General features: G+C 37.0%; 2 protein-coding genes and 1 pseudogene across 3 annotated transcripts; 1 reads left to right on the top strand and 2 right to left on the bottom strand.

Moving 5' to 3' along the window:
* Nucleotides 1-9,358: 9,358 nt before the first annotated feature.
* LOC143897575 (uncharacterized) lies at nt 9,359-9,766 on the bottom strand. Its single transcript, XM_077406385.1, has one exon. The coding sequence runs from the start codon at nt 9,764-9,766 to the stop codon at nt 9,359-9,361; it is 408 nt and encodes a 135-aa protein (XP_077262511.1).
* A 3,006-nt stretch (nt 9,767-12,772) lies between these two features.
* Nucleotides 12,773-13,601, top strand: LOC143897573 (uncharacterized). Its single transcript, XM_077406384.1, has 2 exons — nt 12,773-13,057; nt 13,363-13,601. The coding sequence occupies exons 1-2, from the start codon at nt 12,800-12,802 to the stop codon at nt 13,438-13,440; spliced, it is 336 nt and encodes a 111-aa protein (XP_077262510.1). The 5' UTR covers nt 12,773-12,799; the 3' UTR covers nt 13,441-13,601.
* Nucleotides 13,602-15,456: 1,855 nt separating this feature from the next.
* Nucleotides 15,457-21,291, bottom strand: LOC143897574 (uncharacterized; annotated as a pseudogene). The gene is made up of 3 exons (XR_013256953.1): nt 21,254-21,291; nt 20,975-21,139; nt 15,457-18,071 (listed from the first exon to the last, which is right to left on the bottom strand). The product of XR_013256953.1 is annotated as an uncharacterized LOC143897574 (transcript).
* Nucleotides 21,292-21,959: the final 668 nt, after the last annotated feature.

The following is a 21,959-nucleotide window of genomic DNA, read 5'->3' as shown; positions in this document are numbered from 1 at the left end:
AACCGCGTGCGACAATCTTCAGTGGCACTTTATACCGCCATCTGCGCCCCATTTTGGAGGGATGTGGGAAGCAGGCGTACGTAGTGTGAAGCACCATTTGCGTCGCATTCTTGGAAATCACACTCTTTCGTTTGAAGAGTTCACAACTCTCTTATGCTCCATCGAGGCATGTTTGAATTCGCGTCCCATTGCGCCCTTGTCAGATTCGTTCGATGATTATGATTGTCTAACTCCGGGACATTTTTTAATCGGCTCGGCTCTTACCGTCGCTCCTGAGCCGTCGCTTCATCACCTCAACGAAAACAGATTATCGTGATAGCAAGTTGTGCGCCACGTAACCGAGCGCTTTTGGAAAAAGTGGTCTCAGGACTACGTTAACACCTTACAGCAAAGGAGCAAATGGCGCAACCCTCGACCTTCGCTAAAAATCGGGCAACTTGTACTTTTGCGTAACGCTGCTCTGCCTCCCTGCAAATGGGAACTCGGACGTATTACGCGCCTCCACACCGGTTCGGACGGTCTCACACGCGTCGTTACGGTGAAAACCGCCACGTCTGAGTTCAAGCGTCCGATCGTTCAGCTATGCGTGCTGCCCGTCGAAGATAATGCATCCAACGACTCGTGATATTCCGTTGCGTGTCTCCTTCTCGTTGCGTTAGATATAAGTAGTTATAAGCTGCGTCTCAGTTCGCCAAAGCGGGCGGCTGAATATCATTGTATAAAGAAAAAATATGCATCACGTTTATTTGGAAAGCCTTCTAGAGTTCATTGGTAGCCTATCGTGAGGAGAGCTCATATGTGTTCGCATAACTGCGAATTTAGTAACCTTGCCGTTATTTTCATTTTCTTTGTTGTTTGCGTTCGTAATGTTGAAACTACGTTTCAAAACGGGCGGTATGTTCGAGAACGAGCTCGATCGTTTATTTTTCTTTCGTTTCGTCGCGCAAACGACGCTTCGAGAAGCGTGCTTCTCGCGTGATCATCGCATGGCCCTATTCTTCGGTTGCCGTGATGGGCGGTCCTTTACTTGTTTTTCGTACAGCCAGCGACGATCAGGCGAGAGCGTTACCGTTCGGAGCAGCGCGACGCGTAGTCAGTCGGCGTATCGAAATCATCGGGCAAGCTCGTCGTCTCCGCGCATCCCGAAAACTTTGGTGATCGTGCAGTGTTCTCCGGCGTGTATTTTCAGCGAATTATAAAACGACCCTCCCTCTCCGTCAGGGTTGCACTGCAAAACACGGGACTCAGTCATCGCTATTGCTTCTGCGGAAAAACGAATAAAGTTACTCGGAGAACCCGACGGCTTGCCCGCGAATCAAGTGGGATTTCACGCCGCGAGTGACGTCACGCGCTAATGTGACCGCTCGTTCGACTCGAGACTGTCTAAATTCTCATGCGAGAGATACGTTATTTGTGAGACTAATAAATAGTGCTGTTTGACAAGTTTATCTAACTCTGATCTTATTTGTGACTGCCTACTCCGATCCTCTAGCGATTCTCATAATCGCGTCACGCACAATCCGGGCTCAGCGCTGGGCCGTTCCGGCAAATCGCTTGGCGAGTGCAATTGATATCTCGAGACAATTGCGACTCGCGCGCTTTCTCATACAAAAACGCTTTTTTTTTAATTGCCCTGCATTATTTTTCCCACAAAAATGTGGGAAAAATAATAGCATGTTTAAATAGAATAAAAGCATGTTTTAAATAGAACATTTTTTAAATAAAATATTTCTCTTAACAAAATGGAAAAACATTCCCTATTTTAAATGTCCACTGTGTAAAAAAATGTTAATTAAGATTTATATTATTTATCATATCATTTTTTATCCATGGTATGTAAATTAAGTGTTATTTATGTTGTTTTTATAACATTATTTATGTTTATATGTATAACATATTTATTTTACTCATTTCAAGAATTGACTATAGTTTCTGCAATAATTTAATTAAAATATTTTTATCATAAATATGTGTTATTTTAAATATTATATTAAGTAAGACATATACATGTGCGCTTTTTTCAGATTTTACACTAGAAATACCAAGTTATTTTCGACCGTTTCGATTTTTTAATTTGTCATGTTTTTCATCGTAAAAGTATAATTTTGAAATTGTCTGAGTTTTTACTTATTACTTTCTTTATTCTAATGATAAATTTATTCTATTTATTCAACCTTTAATATGACCAAAATAGTTTAAAAAATCGAAACAGTCAAAAATTATTTGGCATTTCTAGTGTAAAGGCCACTTTATACAATCTACAATTCACGACAGAATAGATATACTTCTATTTGTAATTTTGTATTGCGTAATATAGAAAACATTTAATGATTTATAAATGTATGTATGCATACATGTATGTGCATACATACATACATACATGTGTGTGTAATATATTCATATATTTATAGATAAACATTTAATTTTTTAAATGTTTTTTTATATACACACAATTTTGTTTCAATTTCTGTCGTGAATTATAAATCGTGTAAAGTGGCTTTAAAATTAATTAATACTCTGTCTTACTATTCATTTTCTATATTCTGTCTTTTATTTTTTTTTATATTTTATATCTATCCTTTTTTATATATCTATTTTATATCTATCTTTTCTACCTGTCCTCTATTCTATACATTACCTCTTGACGGAAGAGACCACCACCTTCTCGCGGTTTCCGTTGAGCAACAGTATGTACGTTATTTATTTACAAGAAAGATATACAATAGAATATCATATGATTGCACAAATAATATTTTTCTTTTTTTATTTTACTATATGTATTTACTATTAGCAAACTAAAAATTATACTTTTAGAATAATTCCGAAACAAATAATATCTATATAATTTAATTTATTTTATTATTCTTGTGTTAACAATAAGGCATTTTTCTAAATTAATAACACGATTTTTTTAAGAAAAAAGCGTACATACTGGCCAAGAGTGGATTTATATTTTTACGCTCTTTCCATTTTTTATTTCTGTAATTAATTTATATATTTTATGTGTACAATATATAAAAGGCGATGTAATGTAAAATGCGATGTAGATTAAAGACTTATTTAATTAGTAACTTTTACATTATAAAATATAAATATATTATCAAGAGATACGGTAGTGTCTCGCGCCAAGTACACGCGGAGCGAGACCGACCGTGACTCTTTTACGCGACGCAACGGGTTGCGAGTACTCGAGATGTTGAGATCTCGATAACGAGTGAACGGATCAAGTTCTAAGTAGGCTTGATCGATAGCTTGGGGTCCAATTAGGGGGGGGGTTTCTCTCATAATATTCCGCTACGTGCCCTACGAGCGGAGATATTGCGACGCAAAGTCCAAATGTGAAAATTTTTTATTAAGATACTTCTACTTCTAACGCCGACGTTTTATATGATGACGTCATAATCAGAAACGTTACTTTCACTTTTTCGACGCTGGCGGCGCAGGTATCGCCAGTTTCGATATCGCGCGCGTATTTCGAAATTAGGTCGATAGACTTATCGGTCAGGAGGAAGATTTCTATTTAGGTAAATTAGGTATATATATAAATGATATATATTGAGTCAACGGAAAAGAAGATTCTCTACGCTTGGCAGAAAGTGCCGCTAGGGAATTTTTAAGTCGATTCTTATGAATCAAGGTTGAATTCGATGTCTAGGTATCCCAAGTTGCCGATGACGAGGTCCAGATAGTGCGCTTCATAGTTTTCGGTGTCCAGGTGTAATAATACGTTGAATTCGATGTCTACGTGTCCCAAGTTGCCGATGACGAGGTCCACATAGTGCGCTCCGTAGTTTTCCGTGTCTACGTGTATTAATACCTTGAATTTGATGTCTAGGTGTCCCAGGTTGCCGATGACGAGGTCCACATAGTGCGCTTTGTAGTTTTCGGTGTCCAGGTGTACTAATACGTTGAATGCGATGTCTAAGTGTTCCAGGTTGCCGATGACGATGTCTAGATAGTGAGCTCCGTAGTTTTCGGTGTCTACGTGTATTAATACCTTGAATTCGATGTTTAGGTGTCCCAGGTTGCCGATGACGAGATCCACATAGTGCGCTCCGTAGTTTTCGGTGTCTACGTGTATTAATACCTTGAAATTTATGTCTAGGTGTCCCAGGTTGCTGATGACGAGGTCCAGATAGCGCGCTCTGTAGTTTTCGGTGTCTAGGTGTAATAATACCTCGAATTCGATGTCTACGTGTTCCGGGTTGCCGATGACGAGGTCCACATAGTGCGCTTCATAGTTTTTGGTGTCTAGGTGTATTAATAACTTTAAATCTGAATGGGTGCGTTCAGCCGATACTCCGCTAGCCTAGCAATCGTGAGCAGTCGCTCGTTTTCGCTCGTTTCCTCTCCTTTTTATCAATTAGGTAAAAAGAGAGGAAAGGCTAGCGGAGTATCGGCTGAACGCACCCAATGTAGGACACGTAGATATCGAATTCGAGGTATTAATACATGTAGACACCGAAAACTACGAAGCGCACTATGTGGACCTCGTCATCGGCAACTTGGAACACGTGGCCATCGAATTCAAGGTATTAATACACCTGGACACCGAAAACTATAGAGCGCACTTGGTGGACCTCGTCATCGGCAACCTGGGACACCTAGACATTGAATTCAAGCTTGATTCATAAGAATCGACTTAAAATTTCCCTAGCGGCAGAATTAAAATTATGTCATGACATAATAAAAATCGCTAAATTAAAATTATGTCAGGACATAATAAAAATTGGACGAAAATTATGTCTAGACATAATAAAAATTGGATGAATTAAAATTATGTCTGACGTAAAAATAATTATCAAAAATATTGATACCTGAAGATATCGGTACATATACAGTTGCGAACAACATTCAGTAAGACACGCAAATAAAAATAAATAAAGAATTTTACAGTTAACGACTTATTAACATTAATCATGCTTTATTGCGATTATGTTTTATGTTGAAATTAAAAAATATATACAAGGTGTACAACTAAAAGGGTTAAAGATTATTATTTAAAAAAAACTGAGCAAAATATTAAATTGTTGTTTTTTTTTTAAATAATAGTCCGTAACACTTTTAGCTTCACACTTTGTATTATATACTGTTTATAAGATTATAAGATATATTGTTTATAAGATTAAGATGCGTAACACTACAAAAAGGCATGATATCCGTACAAAATTACCTTTTTAAAAAAAAGGTAAAAAAGAGCGCCAAGTACACGCATAGTAGTGTATATGTATTATGTTGTTACCCTGTTATGTTGTTACCTCAAAAAAAAACAAAGTGGTAGTATTATACCTCCAAATAGCTTTATCCTATACATACTGTTTATACAATGCGTAATATACTACAAAAAGGTGTGATATCCGCACAAAATTACCTTTTTTAAAAAAAAGTAAAAAAAGGCGCCAAGTACACGTATAGTAGTGTATATGTTGTTACCTAAAAAAAAAAAGAAAGTGGTAGTATTATACCTCGAAAAAACCTAAGTAACAAGTGGTAGATCTTTATATCTCAAAAAATCTCGAAAAAATCTAAGCAGTAGTATCTTTATTTCCGAAAAATTATAACCCAAGTGAAACACGTCACAAAATTATGTTACCTTATCAAAAAGAAGAGTCGCGCTGCAAGTGATCTATTACAATTACAAAAAAGAAATGATATATCTTTAAATTAGAGCGCCAATTACAGAGAGAACATGTATATTGCCTCAAAAAATAATTGTTGCACTACTTTGAAAAATCTTCACATTGTGTCAATTAGAAAAGAATGTATAATAACAATTTTATAAAATTAAAAAATTTTATTTAAATTTAACAAGGGAATACAAGATATTTGAATACAAAGTTATTTACATGTGTATTTTTTAATGGCCACAAAGAATTACAGAGGTAACAGTACAAAATAAAAATATTTTATTAAAATATTTAACCCAACGAGGGAATACAATTTGTATTTAAATATAAAGCTTATATATGTATTTTTCAATAGAATAAAAGATTTAATCGCAAAGAATTACAGAGGTAACAGTACAAAATAAAAATATTTTATTAAAATACATAAATTTTTCTTGTAAAAGAACTTGGCGCTGCTAGACCTCGAAATTTTAAATAAATAAGGACAACAATAAATAAAAATAATTCAGAGAAGAATGCGATGGGAGTAATATTAAATGATTATCAGCGTGGATGTGGATGTGGGAGTGAGTGATATGGGTGAGCGTGACTACGCGGACGGCGGATAATGCGGCTTATAATTAAGTATAGAATAAGTTTATTTATTTATTTATTTATTGTCGGAAACACCCGTAGAGAACCTTCTTTTCCGTTAACTCAATATTTATTATATATATACCTAATTTACCTAAATAGAAATCTTCCTCCTGACCGATAAGTCTATCGACCTAATTTCAAAATACGCGCGCGATATCGAAACTGGCGATACCTGCGCCGCCAGTGTCGAAAAAGTGAAAGTGACGTTCTCTGTTTGTTACATGTATGTTATAAAGAGCGGTTGACGTAGACGACGACGACGACGTATCTTAAAAATAAATTTTCGCATTTGGACTTTGCGTCGCAATATCTCCGCTCGTAGGGCACGTAGCGGAATATTATGAGAGAAACCCCATCCCCTAATTGGACCCCAAGCTATCGATCAAGCCTACTTAAAACTTGATTCGTTCACTCGTTATCGAGATCTCAACATCTCGGGTACTCGCAACCCGTCGCGTCGCGTAAAAGAGTCACGGTCGGTCTCGCTCCGCGTGTACTTGGCGCGAGACACTACCGTGTCTCTTGATGACAGCTCTGAAAGGTTCGAGATTTACCTTCATGCTCGGTTTGCTCGAAGGTTACGTGATCACGCTCGCCATCTGCTATTATAGCTCGCATCCCAGCGATTTACAATGCCAAACGCAGCTAAAGATATAATTAACTCAGATATTGAATTTGAAAATGAGATGCATGTCTTAATTGAAGATGATTTAAGCATACAAACAGATAATGTAGTGCTTAATTACATTGCTGGTTGCTAAACATGCTACACACAAAATTTGTTCAAAACAACAATGTCAGCAATGTAAAACTATTCTTCGCGAAAATAAGGATTGTGCTATTAAAATGATGAATATTTTGATTATTTGCAACGAGGAAGTTTTTCAGTTTCTACAGACATTATTTTAAATATTTGTAATCATGTAATAGCTTTAACGAGTTGCTTAGTTTCGAAAAAAATATGAAAGTAAATTTTTATATACAACAAGCTTCGCAGAAAACTGTTTCAAAAATTTTGACTACAAAATGTTAATCACAGAAGATTCATTTATAAACGAATTCTTGGAAGAAACATGCAATTGTGGAAAAAAATACGAAGAATTTGCTGACAATGTTATATACATATATATATATATATATATATATATATATATGATTGCTAAACAATTATTCTAAACAAAGAAATGACATGCATTATTGCTCAAAAGAAGTCAAATTATGAAAAAGAAAATTAATGTAAAATTTTTCAAAAATACCAAAATTATAAATAAATATAATTATTTATATAAATTTTGTTTTTATTAATCTCTTAAAGGCTATTCTACAATTGCGTAAACGTAGGGTTGTAGGAGTAGGATTTTACATTTTAAAGACGTGTAAAATTATCAGAAAAACATCTGTATCATGTCTTTAAGACATCTTAGTTCGTGATACATAATATCTTCAAAATATTGTTTTAATGTTACCGCGTCCCGATATAATATGTATTTATTGTATTATATCTAGATCTATTTACGTTTTTATTTTATGCATATAAAGTTATTGCAATAAATTGAGCTGCTCAAGCTTGTTCTATGCGATTTATTATAGATAAAGAATATATAATATTTTGTAGAACACGCTTATTTTTTTATTTTTATAAAATACTAGAGAAAAGTGCCCGATTATGAGATACCATATCTATTTTGTGTGATTGCCGGAAAAGTCTATGGGCAGAATTGAAAAATATAATAGGTCATTTTGAAGGAAATTTAATAAACTTTAAGATGCTAAAATGTAAAATTTAATTTAAATATTAGTTTTGCTAAAAATTAGAAAAATGTGAAAAATGAGCTTTCGGCTAAATCGCAAAAGTGTGCTCCTAATATGAGAGACCCCGGGAAATCGCTAATAAAGTGTAAAATACATCAGTATTATTATTAAAAATTTTTATTTAATGTTTCTCAAATACACATGTGATGCAAAAGCATATTTGCAATCGTAAACCTCACTTATACTCAATATTGTACCTAATCTTGCCCCTCCACCCTCCCCTCTCAAATTAAGGTCAGCACAGTCTTATAAATTTGTATAAACCTTCCCTTAACGTTAATATAATATTTTCTCTTCTTTTATTCCTATAGAATAACTTTCATACTCCAGCAACCCAGGAGTACCCTGAATATCTCATGTTACGAGCACCACGCCTTGCGGTTTCACGATCACCAAATCTAATCTCTACAATTGAGCAACTCAACATATCCCGTATTTTTCTATTAATACGACCTTACTCTATCGCTGCATGCAGAACTTATTGCCAAATATTTATTAATTATATAATAAACAAGGTTTAAAGACTCATATCCATGTGTTGAGGTATTGAAGGTAGAGTGGACTGTATATTCACTGGATTTCACCTTTATTGCGTGAGACCGTTACGATACGTACAATGCGCTTCAACGTCCTTTCGCCATCTTATCTTCTTCCTTTTTCGCGCACGCGCAGTTACATCGCCGTCACAGAGTCAACTAGCGCTAGAGGCGCTACAACCAACCGCGATCAAACCGCCGTTGTGACGCAACCAAATTACAAGAATTATACAAACTCAACATACCCCCCAACATTGAAAGGGTACTTTCAATAAAAATAAAAAGAAGAAACTAATATCCGTGAAATTGCTCGCTCTATGATTAAACTACGAACTAACTGATTAACTAATACTAAACGAAGTAATTCCTTGAAGGAATGCGCAAAGAACTAAATAACATATACTACGCCTACATAATATTGCAATCAAATACTCTTACATACTACGGGATTAATAGCTAAATATTTGCGGTTTAGCAGTCGCAATTTTGATGGTTCCCGTTGAGGTCTTGACAGTAGCTACCCGTACTACATGGTCCTTCCCTGGATGAATAGATATGACCCGTCTAAGTCTCCACTTGAGTGAAGGGAGATTATCATCTTTCATGAGGACCATTGTGCTTTCAGCGATGGGTCGTGCTGGGTTCTTTCTAGTGGTGCGTTGCTGAAGTTCTGAGATGTATTATTCCTTACTCCACCTCTTCCAGAAGTGCTGTTGAATATTTTGTACCAACTGCCACCTGGATAATTTAGATTCTGGTATGTACATCCGTTAATGTAGGATCTGGTGGTGCTGTAAGTGTACGACCGATGAGAAAGTAAGCAGGTGTAAGGGGGATTAGGTCATTGGGATCTGACGACATCGGAGTTAGCGGACGCGAATTCAATAACGCTTCGACCTGCGCAAGTAATGTGTACAGTTCCTCAAATGTTAAAATCGCATTACCAGCTACTCGTCTTAAATGATACTTAGTCGACTTCACACCCGCCTCCCATAAACCACCAAAGTGTGGCGAGTGAGCGGGTATGAAGTGCCAATTGATCCCAATTTCGTTTATGCCTTTTTCAATCGAATTTGTCTCACTTGCCAAGAATTGTGCTAATTCCTTCAGCTCTCTGTTAGCTCCAACGAAATTAATACCATTGTCTGAATACATATGCGCGGGTTTACCTCTTCTAGCAGAAAAACGCCTGAGTGCAGCAATGAACGCTTCTGAGGTCACATCAGAAATCAATTCCAAATGTACTGCCTTTGTAGCGAAGCAAACAAACAACCCTACGTATGCCTTGCTCGTTTTACACCCTCTTCCCTTTCGATCCTTAATAATAAATGGACCTGCATAGTCCACCCCAGTATGAAAAAAGGGAGCTGCTATACTGATACGCAAGCGTGGGGTAATTCTCCTATTGAAATTTGAGATTGCCGCGGTTTGCTTTTAAAACAACGGATGCATTGGTGTACAACCTTTTTTGCCAAATTTCTACCCCCGATAGGCCAAAATTGATCGCGTATTGAACTCAGTAATAGTTGGGGGCCTGCGTGTAGTAACCTTAGATGTTCGTGAATAAAGAGCAATTTTGTAAACTGATGGTCAGCCGACAGAACTATGGGATGCCTTTGTCCTCTCCAAACTCGTAATTTCTTAACCTTCCACCGACACGAATGAGGCCGTTTTGCAATAAATGCACTAAGCGCGGCTAATTTTCCCTTTGTAATGGAACCGTTCTTTCTAAGTATTTGCGCTTCTGCAGAAAATAACTCTCCTTGTGCTACCTTCGCAAGGGTTCGCAACGATTCCCGTAGTTTGGCTGCCGTTAACCATGTTGAATCGCGTCTCTCCTGTTTTCTGCAGCTGCTTATGAAACGTTTACAATATGCCACTATGCGGATTAAACTTCCTAACTTTGTAATATTCTCGAACATAAATGACTTGGTTAGTTGAGTTTGTTTGTTTAACAGTACAAACCGTTCTTCTTACTTCAACCGTCGGTATTTCTGATTCTGGCATGATAGGCCATTTTCCTTCTGGCTTCGATAAAAATTCTGGACCGTGCCACCAAATATCTGACTGTAATAACTGCTCCGGGAATAAACCTCGCGACAACACGTCAGCTGGGTTATCCTGTGTCGGCACGTGTCGCCAGTTGCGACAATCCGTTAACTCTTGAATCCTTGCTACGCGATTTGCAACAAAGACTTGTAATTTACTTGGTTGTGTTTGCAGTAAAAAGATGCTAGCTGAGTCATATTGTGCCGTTGAAAACAGATCGATATATTTATTCATTTAGTAGAAAAGGAACAAATAATAAATATAACACGAATAAACAAAAAGATACTAACTTAATATCACGTTGTGCCATTGGAATAATATCGATATATAATCTATCCATTTATTAGAAAAAAATTGAAAAGTAAACATAACGAAAATTTGACATTTTTAAATGATTAAAAGTTATGCTGTCAAAGTTTTTTTTATTATTTACTTCTCTTGTTAAATTCTTTTAACAATTAAAGTAATTTAAATCGACCTGACTGGCAATATATATAACGTCTTTCCGATATGAACATTGAAAAACTGTGAGCCAACTTGGTTTGTCGGATTCACACAGCACTTTTTTCAGATCAATATCGAGACATTATTAATTTTGACCATGGTTTTGGTCCCTTGATGTAATTTCTAAATTAAATAGTTTTTAATTTTATTGCGAAAAATATTACCCCAGCCAGGGTTTGAACCTGGAACCTCCCGTATACCGTGCGGGTGTCGTGCCAATTCGACCACTGGGGCTGTGGTAATATTTATCGCAATAACAACTGTAAGATGGAGCACCGATTACTAGGTCGACGGTGTATAATAAACAGAATAAATTCTTTTAACCTCCTTAATTTAATAATTTGTATGTACTTGTTTCTATTGTCGCTCGATTGTTTCGCTTAGTACAACTCAACGCAACTCAACAAAACTAGATTATCTGTCACGGTTTAGATGGTATGTGGGGTTTTGAATTTTTTTTTATTTCAAAAACCAAACCGGTGTTTACATTGTCGTGGTGCCACGGCCGAGATCAGACGTGAGGCGTGAACGTACGCGCGTGAGCCAACGCTACGGCCCATTCCTAATACCGCCGTATATAAATAATCAAACACGGTTTGACTTTTATATGTATACGGCTCATGTCTCACACTTACATCTGATTTCGGCCGTGGTTCCACGACAATGTAAACACCGCTTAAGTTCTTAACAAAGGCTACATGTTAAAGTCCAATAATTTGATAAGACTTTTACGGTCAAATTCAGCACAGTTAAAAAAAAACTCTAAATTCAACAAAGCTGCTAACAAAGATTTCGTTTTTTTTTGTTATTTTTTAAAATATGCGCTTAGCTGTTAAGATGAGGTTTGCCACGAAATAGCAAAAAATGTAAGGAAGATCGGGGCAAAGTTGTCACTATTTTTTCGGTGCCGATTTCTAACAACAAAACAAATAATTTAGTAAAATGTGGTATACCGTTGTAAATGGTGAACCCTTGGCTACAAAATTTATAAGGGAATTTTTTATCTTTGTCGCTTTGTTCAACTGGTATAAAGCATAAAACGACAAAGGTGCAAAAATTGAAATGTCAAAATTTCCGGGGCAAAGTCGTTACACCCCCAGGGCGGAGTCGTCACTCTATTCTCGAATTGGATTTTAAATGAAAATTTATAATTCCAATCGTGAAAAATGATAGAATACATTTTATTAGATAATTGTTTTTTAATAGAAAAATGGAAACATTAATTAAAAACACGATGGCGGAAAATAATTAAAAAAAAACGCATGCACATATGTGCCCCACGCTCGCACAAAATGCACTGTTTCTCGTCAGCTCTGTTCTGTCATCTTTGATTTTCGCCAGAAGCCTCCATGATATGGCTTGGTGACGACTTCGCCCCGGACACAGATTTTAAGAGTTTATAATCGCTCATAAAATATTAGAAATCAACGAAAATAAAAAAAAAACCACTGGATTCGTGTTCAGTATGCATTTTACTCTTCAGAATCACTTATCTCGAGATTCGGAGAGAAAATAATATTAAGTCTATCACAGTAATGTCATTCTGTAGTCTTAACATCGAGAAATAAGACGGGATTATGATGTCGAAGGGGCACCTTCTAAATTCCAGATAAAGCGTACCCCACATACATTGATATGCGACGGGGTTTGGTTTGCGTTGGGGACAACAAGGGAAAATTGCACATGCTAGAACCAAAGAACGATTTCAAGCTAGTGAAATCTTACTCCACCGATGAGGATATCGGTACGATAACGGGAGTGCATCTGACGCACGGATGCCTGATAACGAGTTGGAACTCGTTGGTCGGCACGGGCATCGTCAAAATTTCGAGCCCTACAAATCCGCCAAAGCCCATCGCTACCATACGTCCAAAGATGGAATTTATCTTCAGCGTGAGTATTACGCATAAGATATTTGCCGAAAATATCATATCTTTGACTTTGAAAAAAAAATTCGTGAAATGTCTACATATAAAATGAGAAATACTGTTGAAAAGTGCTGCTAGACGATCGGCAGTTCGAACGTTGAATATTACATTTTTACTTACATTTAATAAATTATGAAATCAGGTTTTATCTTTGTCTTCCGAATATTGGTGAAGGCCTTCATAAGATTGATGACATTCTTACAAGTTTTATTTTGCAATATTAAACACAAACTTTGTTAGATATTGTAATTTTGTATTTTTATGTTGCAGACGGACTACCTGAATGACACTCTCGCGATAGCAAGCGAAAGTGTCGTCGTATGGCGCCCGAGAAATCGACGTGTTTAACGAACCATCAATGAACAAAAAATTTCTATACGTTTTCTATAGTTATTCTATATAGCAATATTGCATTGATATGTAATATGTGTTCTTATTCTTTCTCAAAATACTGCTTTGATGCGTCTCATCTCTAATACGCAATGTGATAGATACCGTTTCGCGAAATTAGAAGTATTATAGATATCGTTTTGTTGGAAATACGTTTCTGTAATTAAAAGTTTCACTAACATTGCTTACCTACGATTCGAAGCAGAGCGATAATTAATCATACTATAAATATAAGCTAAGCTTATAATTACAGCGTATTCATGTGGGGATCTTTTATGTTTTAAAGAATAAGACAAATTATAAGAAAATTACGTTACTATATAGTTAAGTTCCATCAGCATTTAAATACATTTTATATAATGTAACGTTACATTATATAAAAAAATTTGTGTGTATGTCCTGCTTTATAGAAGTTGTGATTTTTTTTAAAGCAGGGCACACACACGTATATATTAGTTATTTATGCCTTCCAATACTCAAAATAGCTGCTGTATTTTTCAAACTTTTTTTGTTTATAACTTTTTAACGAACAATGACCGAGGGCTAAAACCTTCTGAAGGTCACTCAGAAGGGTGACCTTGACAACATATGTCAAGGTCAAAGTCATCGGAGGGTGGTCCCCTATACTGCATAATTACCGAATGTTCTATTTACTGACAAAAAGGGATGGTTGTGATTGTTGTGGCGCTATCAATTTGAACTAACCGGCACACAAAAGCTATTCTGAAGAGTTCCATGATGCGCGCCCTGATGGATGAAACGACAGCGGGAATTAAGAAAAGGAATTTCGTGCACGTGTACGTGAAATAAAGAAAATCGACAATTTTCTTTTTCTTATACAAACCTCCACCGGGAGATCCAGCAATGACTTTTTCTTTTTTTTTCTTCTTATTGGTCCAGGCAGTACTCCGCCTTTACGGCCATCAATACGTAGCAGTGACAATTGTGCATATTCCTCGTTGTCGTGGGCGCAGCGTGCATTCTCGTCATCCATTCTTTCTCGCACCGTGCGAATCTGAATATTTTCACTCGATCTGCTCGAGACCGGTGGTTCAACGAAGGTGAAGGTGGTGTATAACACCGGCAGAAAGAAGCCTCTCTGACCATATATGAGTCATGAGTAAGGAGCTGCGCACAATGAAAGGAATAGAGAACAGGGAACGGGGAACAGGAAACAGGGAACAAGGAACAGGGAATAGGGAACAGCATTGTGCACATGAATACAAAACATAGAATGAAATTTACTCACTGTTTTTTTTATACCGCTGTTCCTCTGTTTGTCTATTCTGTATTAATAAATTACATGTATTAATGAATTTCATATATTAATATTGAACTGTTCCCTATTCCCTGTCTCTCATTCCTTTCATTGTTATGCGCAAAGATACACCTTGTATTCTTATACACCATGCGCAGTCCCTAAATTTCTATCGAGGGTTCGAATCAGGTCAGAGTTGAGTTGGGGTGAGCGCTCTTGCGGTGGAAACACCAAACCTGAGAGAGGCCATCCTGGCCTTTTTTAATGGTGTATGTACTGCAGTTACAGAATCATGTTTTATCGGCAGTGTCGAAAAATGAACGTGTCTACGTAGTACCAATTTCAAAAATGTATTAGTGATAGTGTACAGGGGGTTTTGATGGTCTCACGAAAAAGGCTCGGATGGCTTCTTTCAAACTTCTCTCTCTGACCAAACTCAGAGTTTGGGTACCTTTATGAAGCTAGCCGACAGAAATTACTAAATTTGATTATTTTTGACTTTTTTAAGTGTAATTTTGTTTGTGATTGATTGTGAGTCCGTTTTTAACCTTTGTGATCAAATATATTTTTTTGTAATTAACATGTTTACTTTAGTTATGATATCAACCGACACTTTAATGTCCATAATATGTCTACCAATGCGGATTAACTTTAATCTCAGTTTAGCTTACTTTTTATTTTTTTTATAATTCTTACAACTATTCGACAATCTTACGGGAGTTAGCGTGACCTGAAAAATTTATGTGTATAAACATAAACTGTAGAATTCTTATATTAAAAACATTGTCATCAGGTGATAGCTCTATATGTTAAAAATAAGTAATATTTTTAATTTTTTTGTTCTTGATATATATTCGACTTATGTTGTCTTCATTTTTGTGCGTACTTTAATTTTTTAACCGTGTACAGGAATTTTGTAATTCTATCTTTCTGAAAAGCAAAATCCGAGATTTTAAAAAGCAGATTTTATGCTAAATTTTTATAAAATTTGAGTCCTCATTGAAGCACGCATGAGACTAGCTCTTCCATTCTTTCTTTAAAAAAAAAGTACAATTGAGAGAAACGTCGACTAAATCGCACTGATCCGGCACAAGTATTTAAAGATTAATCTTTCTTGTGTATATTAATAAACATTTTCATCAAATTGCAACAACAAATTGTTAACACTTTATGCAATTTTCAATGTCGACCGTTTGCTTTAGAAGAAATTGGCAAAGCAATACCGACAGAAAGAGAGGAGAGATTAAGTCGTCGAGAAGTCCCAATCGTATGTCCTATATAATACAATAAGAGGCAGCCTGAGGTGTTGTAAGCATTAAAAAAGAAATTTCCAACGTATGTTCGTAACATTATACCTCTTTGATTACTCTGCCATTTTTCAACACGTCGCGTCGGATGAATTGCATTGTTTGATTACAGATAATTTCCTTAATTACAGAATGAACGTAAAATGTATAATCCTGCCCGATATGTAAATTTTTTTTATTATGTATGTACAAATTTTGATCTTGGTGGGATGTGTGTGTGTGTGTAAAAACAGCTGCAATAATATATCACCACATAGCTTAAATTATCTCATTATCTTTCGAAAGTACAATCTAGATATAAATTCTAATCGATCTTGGATATCTGTATACTAAACTGCTAAATTCCTATCCTCATCAAGTATTAAGATCGATTAAAATTTAAATATGGTCAAATGGCGTTTACATCTACATTTTAAACAATGTAAAACACTCGTAGAAAAATCCTCGAGTCAGTCACATTGTTTCAGCGCAAAGAGCAACCAAAAATTAATAAAAATAATAATAATAATAATGAACAAGTAGTCTCTTTACGCCGTTTGCACTTTAGCGACGCGCATGGCGCGCGTTTGATAATCCCGTCTCTGAGGACGTTCAACGTCTAACGATTCGCGATTAGTAACGACGGGGGATAGAATTTAGCCTTAAATTAGATTAAATGTAAATAAAGAAAGAGAGGCGAATGTCCGTTTAAAAGGCAAAACGCTTGAGGTTTGCTCGCACTGTCTGGATAATCCCTTTGATCTTCTCCGCTTGCCAGCTCTTGCTTGCTGCGAAAGAATCGGCACTTCACCTCGTGATTAGGGTGCTTCATCGACTTGTAATCCTGCGGCGTGCAGAACTCCTTCTGCTCGCCGTAAAACTTCTCATAGCCCCCTAGCAAGAAGTAAGTCTCCGGATAGTACAGTGCCGGGTAATGTTCCTTGTTGCACGCGCGGTTCAGTCTGCGTAGAACCCTCGAGAGATTCGGCCCGCGCTCCTACGAGAACTCGCAGTGGAACACGAGGATGTTGCGCTTGTCGGTGTCATGCTGGATCCTGGGAACGGTATCGGCCATCGGAGATCCATGTTGTAGATATTCACCGCGCCCTCGATGTGGCCAGCCTCGTACTCGTATGGGTATCGGCAATCGACATGTAGAAGGCAATGCGATCGGCGAATTCACTACGTAGGAGCGCCGCCAGCGTGTTGGACGTGATGATTTTCAGGTCCGCGGCAGTATACACGGCTTGCTGAAGTCGCCGATAAGATCGTTGTCGGTGATACTACGGTGGATCGCTCACTTGAGGTTCGAATGCGTTTCGGTTGCATCTGTTCTCGACACGGACAGGCTTCTCTGCAGAGCGATTTGCGAGTGCGTCAAGGTACTTGAACGTCTCGCCGACATGGGTGTCGTGTCCAGGCGTAAGCCGCTGGACTTGCGGGATCTTTTCGAGGTCTCGTCCTCCAGCAGATCTTACGACAGCCGTTTGTAAGGCCTGACGGAAGGCGAGATCTCTATTTGTAGTTTGTATTTGTGACCTCGTCAGCGACGGCAACCGCGCGAGCGGCGACGATATCGTCCTGATGTTCCGCTTGCATATGCCGCTCTGTACTGACAACCACTTTTTGACCTTGGACGACATGTTCCGTGAGAAGTCGGGGGAGACGTCGTAATCTGTCGACGCCTCGGGCGTGACTATATCACCGGACAGTAGCTTCGAAGTGCCGCTCGGCGGTAGCTGCTACGTCTCCTCATCATCCGTGGTCTCCATGCCGTTGAGCTCGCTCACAAGCCCGTCATCCATGCTCTCGTATCCCGACGACAGGCTACGCAAGAGGGACGAGCTCGTAGATCTCAGGCCGTGCGTTGGAGAATATGGGTCCAACACTCGATAATCCAGAGTTAAGGAATGCGACTTCGCGTACTCGAAGAATTTTCGCCGCCTCTTCTCCATCTCGCTGATGATAGGGCTCGACGGATTGCCGCTATCATGGCTGTTTTTCTCGTAAAATTTCAAAGGTTGCCGTACTTTCTTACTGCGCGCCTGGACAAAGAGCACAACAATAAGCAACAGAATCACTGCGATGTTTAAAGGGAAAGACTTTGGGAAAAGCATGACAAATTTCGGGAACAACAAATTGAGGATATTTAAGAAAGATGAATATCTAAATGAGGAGATAAGTGATGAGAAGAGGAAAGGGCAGAAAGCAGAAGGAAAGAAAGGTTTTCAACATTTTATCAGACATCCTGCGTATACAATTAAATGAGAATCGAACCGATGTCTTCCTTACGGGAATCTACGGTTTCTGGTGATTCCTTATAGTTTCCGGTGATTTTTGTCGATTATGGAAAGCAGACCGGAAAGAGAAACAAAAGCGTGTCATGCGAGTCATAGATGCGATCGCTGAAGGGAAGCAAGAAAGGGCGAGCGAAAAAGAGACGGCAGGTAGCCGCCGATCAACAGGTCACCAGCCGGTCGTGCAAGGTGTCGCATGTATTATGAAAAAAAATTAAAGGCTGAAATAACGGATGATAACGGGAAGAGGAATAGTTCCCTTCCTTCTTTTTTCTTGTCATTTTCCATGGTAAAACGCTATCTGTGATGGTCATCATTAAAATCAATGTATTCGCTGTTGATAAGCAGCAACTGCGCGACACGTACTCGGCACGCGAGCCAGATTTGTTGTTCGATCTTTAATCGCGGAAACGACAATATCTACCCCGGAATGCGTGTACAGCATCTGGAATTGAATTGAATATGCATGGAAGGCGTAAAAATCTCGCCCGATTTCGCGGTGGCGGACGCGCATAATAGCTTGGTTTTAAATTTCGGATATCGTTGTACGATCTATCGATCGATGTCGCGACTGCATGTAAGCTTAAAACCAGCTATTCAAATTTATATCGATATACACTTTACATCGCGCAGAGAACATCGCGAAAAGAATTCTAAAGTTATTAAATATTCTATATAATGAAATTTTTCTTTAATTGATTAAATATTATATATTAGACAGTATTTACATATGCGTGGAATATCCCGTTGCCACAAATTCTTTAAAAGTTTTGATAGCTTAATAAATAAATCAGAAACTAAACTCTCTTAAGAATAAAACGCGAGATAACAACTCCTAAATGAAGAGCTCTTAAACTCGACGAGCATTATATATGCCTTTTGTTAACACCACATTCAATAATTAAGTAATTAAAAATCAGAATCACATTTTCACATCCAGCGTGAAAAAAAAGACATCGCAAAACAAATCTGCATGTAATATAATAGGATATATTTCTTTAATGTATACATTTGAAGTTTGTTTCACTAAAAATTTCTTTATGAAGTAAATAATAAGTAAGTAATATGTATATATGATACAGTAAGTAAATTTCATGTTTGATCATCAACCTAATATTAGAAATTTATAAATAGTAAACATTACTGTTTTATTCCCTGCTTTCTAATCGCAGTTACTACTAACAGTTCTTTGCTAAAATTAAAATGCATTTTTTGACATAAATTACATTGATATTTCTTTTTCGCTAATCATCACCAGTATAGTGCGATTTTGTAACTCGTTATGCAGTATCGTTATCGTTATATGTTGTCGTTGCGCAGATATACTATGTGATAAAAAGCTGCGCAACGACAATATATAACGATAACGATACTGCATAACGAGTTACAGAATCGCGCTACAAAAGCCTCTGGTCAACTTCGAGCTCCGGAACGGAGTAAATCATGCCTGCTCAACTTCATCCAGCTGAGGAATCCTCGTCCCCCACTCTCCGTGAATGAAAAAGAAGTTTCGTAGCTCCGGAGCTCGAAGTTGACCAGACCTGCATTATACACCATCCATCAGAACTACCGCTGCATAAAACGACCAGTTAATAAATATAAATAAAATGTAATTATAAATATTAAAAAAAAGCTTGTGCTAAAATATATTCGAATTGTTAATGTTATCAATCTTTTTTTATCGATTTAAAATAACTAATAAAAAAATTAATAAATTTCATAAACGGACTTAAGCCATTTTTGTGACCACGGTTACACATAACCATTAATAACATCATTTTGCAATTAATAACATCAGTAGTTATAACTAAATACTGACGTAAAATATCGTATAAACGTACATTAAACTTGATTTTATAACATCAATTGTTATTACTCTACACCCGTTGACGAAGAGATGTACTTATTTGAAAAAACATGTAAATGCTAAGCTAGTTGTTATGATTGCATTGCCAACTTAAGATAAAATTATAAAAAGTATATCTGCTGTATTTTTTTTTACAAAATCAAGATTTTTTTGAATGGAGATAAAATAACATCTCTCCGTACAAACGAGCATGCGTTTTAGGAAGTTTTAGGAAGTTATAACTACAAATGTTGAACCGATTAATAGTGACGTGTAAATGAAATCAGGCAAAACATACGAATCGCTATTCCATACAGCGGCAGTGCAGTAACGGATTCTTCCTAACGGAACGGTTAATAATCAATTTGTTAAATTGATTGTTAATATTATAAAGCTCCCGTTATTAAAAAAAATGTATTGCAAAAGAATTTTGCTAAAATCGCTGTGTTCAACAGAGAAAGCTGTTTTGCAACTGTGTTGCAAAATTCGTAAATTTGATTGGTGTGTACTTTTCGGTTAAAATTAAAATCATATCCAATCAGATTCACAAATTTTACAACAGTTGCAAAGCAGTTTTCTCTGCTGAACGCAGCCATCGTTATCCAATGTGGATAAGTCATCTTGAACACCTTGACAAAGCAGCATTTCTACATTTCGATTTTGGATCGTCGAGAAATCTGCAACGTTCTACGAGAATTGGGGCGTCTAATAAAATGTATATGGACATTTTGCTATTGAAAAAGGAATTGCCAGACAAATTTTTTTACATAACATACATTTTAACATAACACACTCTTATAATTACTCTTTGCGGAGTGCGGCTGTACCAGGTGCCAGGAGCGCCGCACTGTTCTTCTTGTCATGTGCATGTTTCTCATGCGCTGATTCTCGCCGTCCACGTGCGTTCGATGCTCTTATATAAAATTCATTTTCTGAATCTTGATGAATCTTGTTCTTTGTATTTGAAAAACTGCAAGCATACAAACGGAGTTAAAGCTGTACGAACGTCTCGCATTTGTAAGATAAAATTAGTTTAACGTGCGACATTAATCGAACGCGTCAAACCTAAGGGGATACGCCTAACCTAAGGGGATTACGGCGGTGCGGGGGTGATACGTGCATGGTTCCGTGTGAGTGCGAACGATTAGTAACCGAAAGGTTCTGGAAGGATCCCGGCCTTCATCCCGCACGTTCCCCGATAAAGAAAGAAGAAAGTTTCAAGAAAAATAAAGTGTGTAAAAGTTTTGTGTCAAATAACTAAAAAGTGATATGGTAGAAAGTTTAGTCTCTTATTCCTTTTTCCAATTAAAATGTTTGATTATTTTTTCACCAAAAAATACATTTTTTAAATTTTCAAAATAATACTAATATATAATTCTTTATTTTATTCTAAAAGTATACATATTTCTTATTCTGGGTTGACCAAGTAGCACGGCACTCGATTATGCGAGTAATTATGTTAAAAATAACGCAAGTAATGTTACGGTTACGGTTACGAAAGATACTTTATTCGCCCCAAAGGGGCCTTAAAGGGCGTTTTTGAGGAACGTATACCCAAACCTTTACAAAAAACCGCGAGTAATGTATATAGTTAATATATATTTTACACTCTCTTATTTTATCTTTATATTTACATATTTCTCCAAGCATGGTATGTGAGATAAGCATCTCCTGAGCTCAAACAACTCAGCAGCATGTTTAGTGTATTACAATAAGTATGTGTAGAAATTTTGCCTAGGCTGTAATCGGGCCCTGAAAGGGCTTCCTTACTTTATTTGAGGCCCCTGTTA

The sequence above is a fragment of the Temnothorax americanus genome, unplaced genomic scaffold (genome assembly GCF_048541705.1).
Source record: "Temnothorax americanus isolate GAGA-0224 unplaced genomic scaffold, ASM4854170v1 Scaffold200, whole genome shotgun sequence".
In the NCBI taxonomy this organism is placed as follows: Eukaryota; Metazoa; Arthropoda; class Insecta; order Hymenoptera; family Formicidae; genus Temnothorax; species Temnothorax americanus.
Note: the sequence above shows the minus strand (reverse complement) of the source record. Positions and strands in the feature narration are given on the sequence as shown.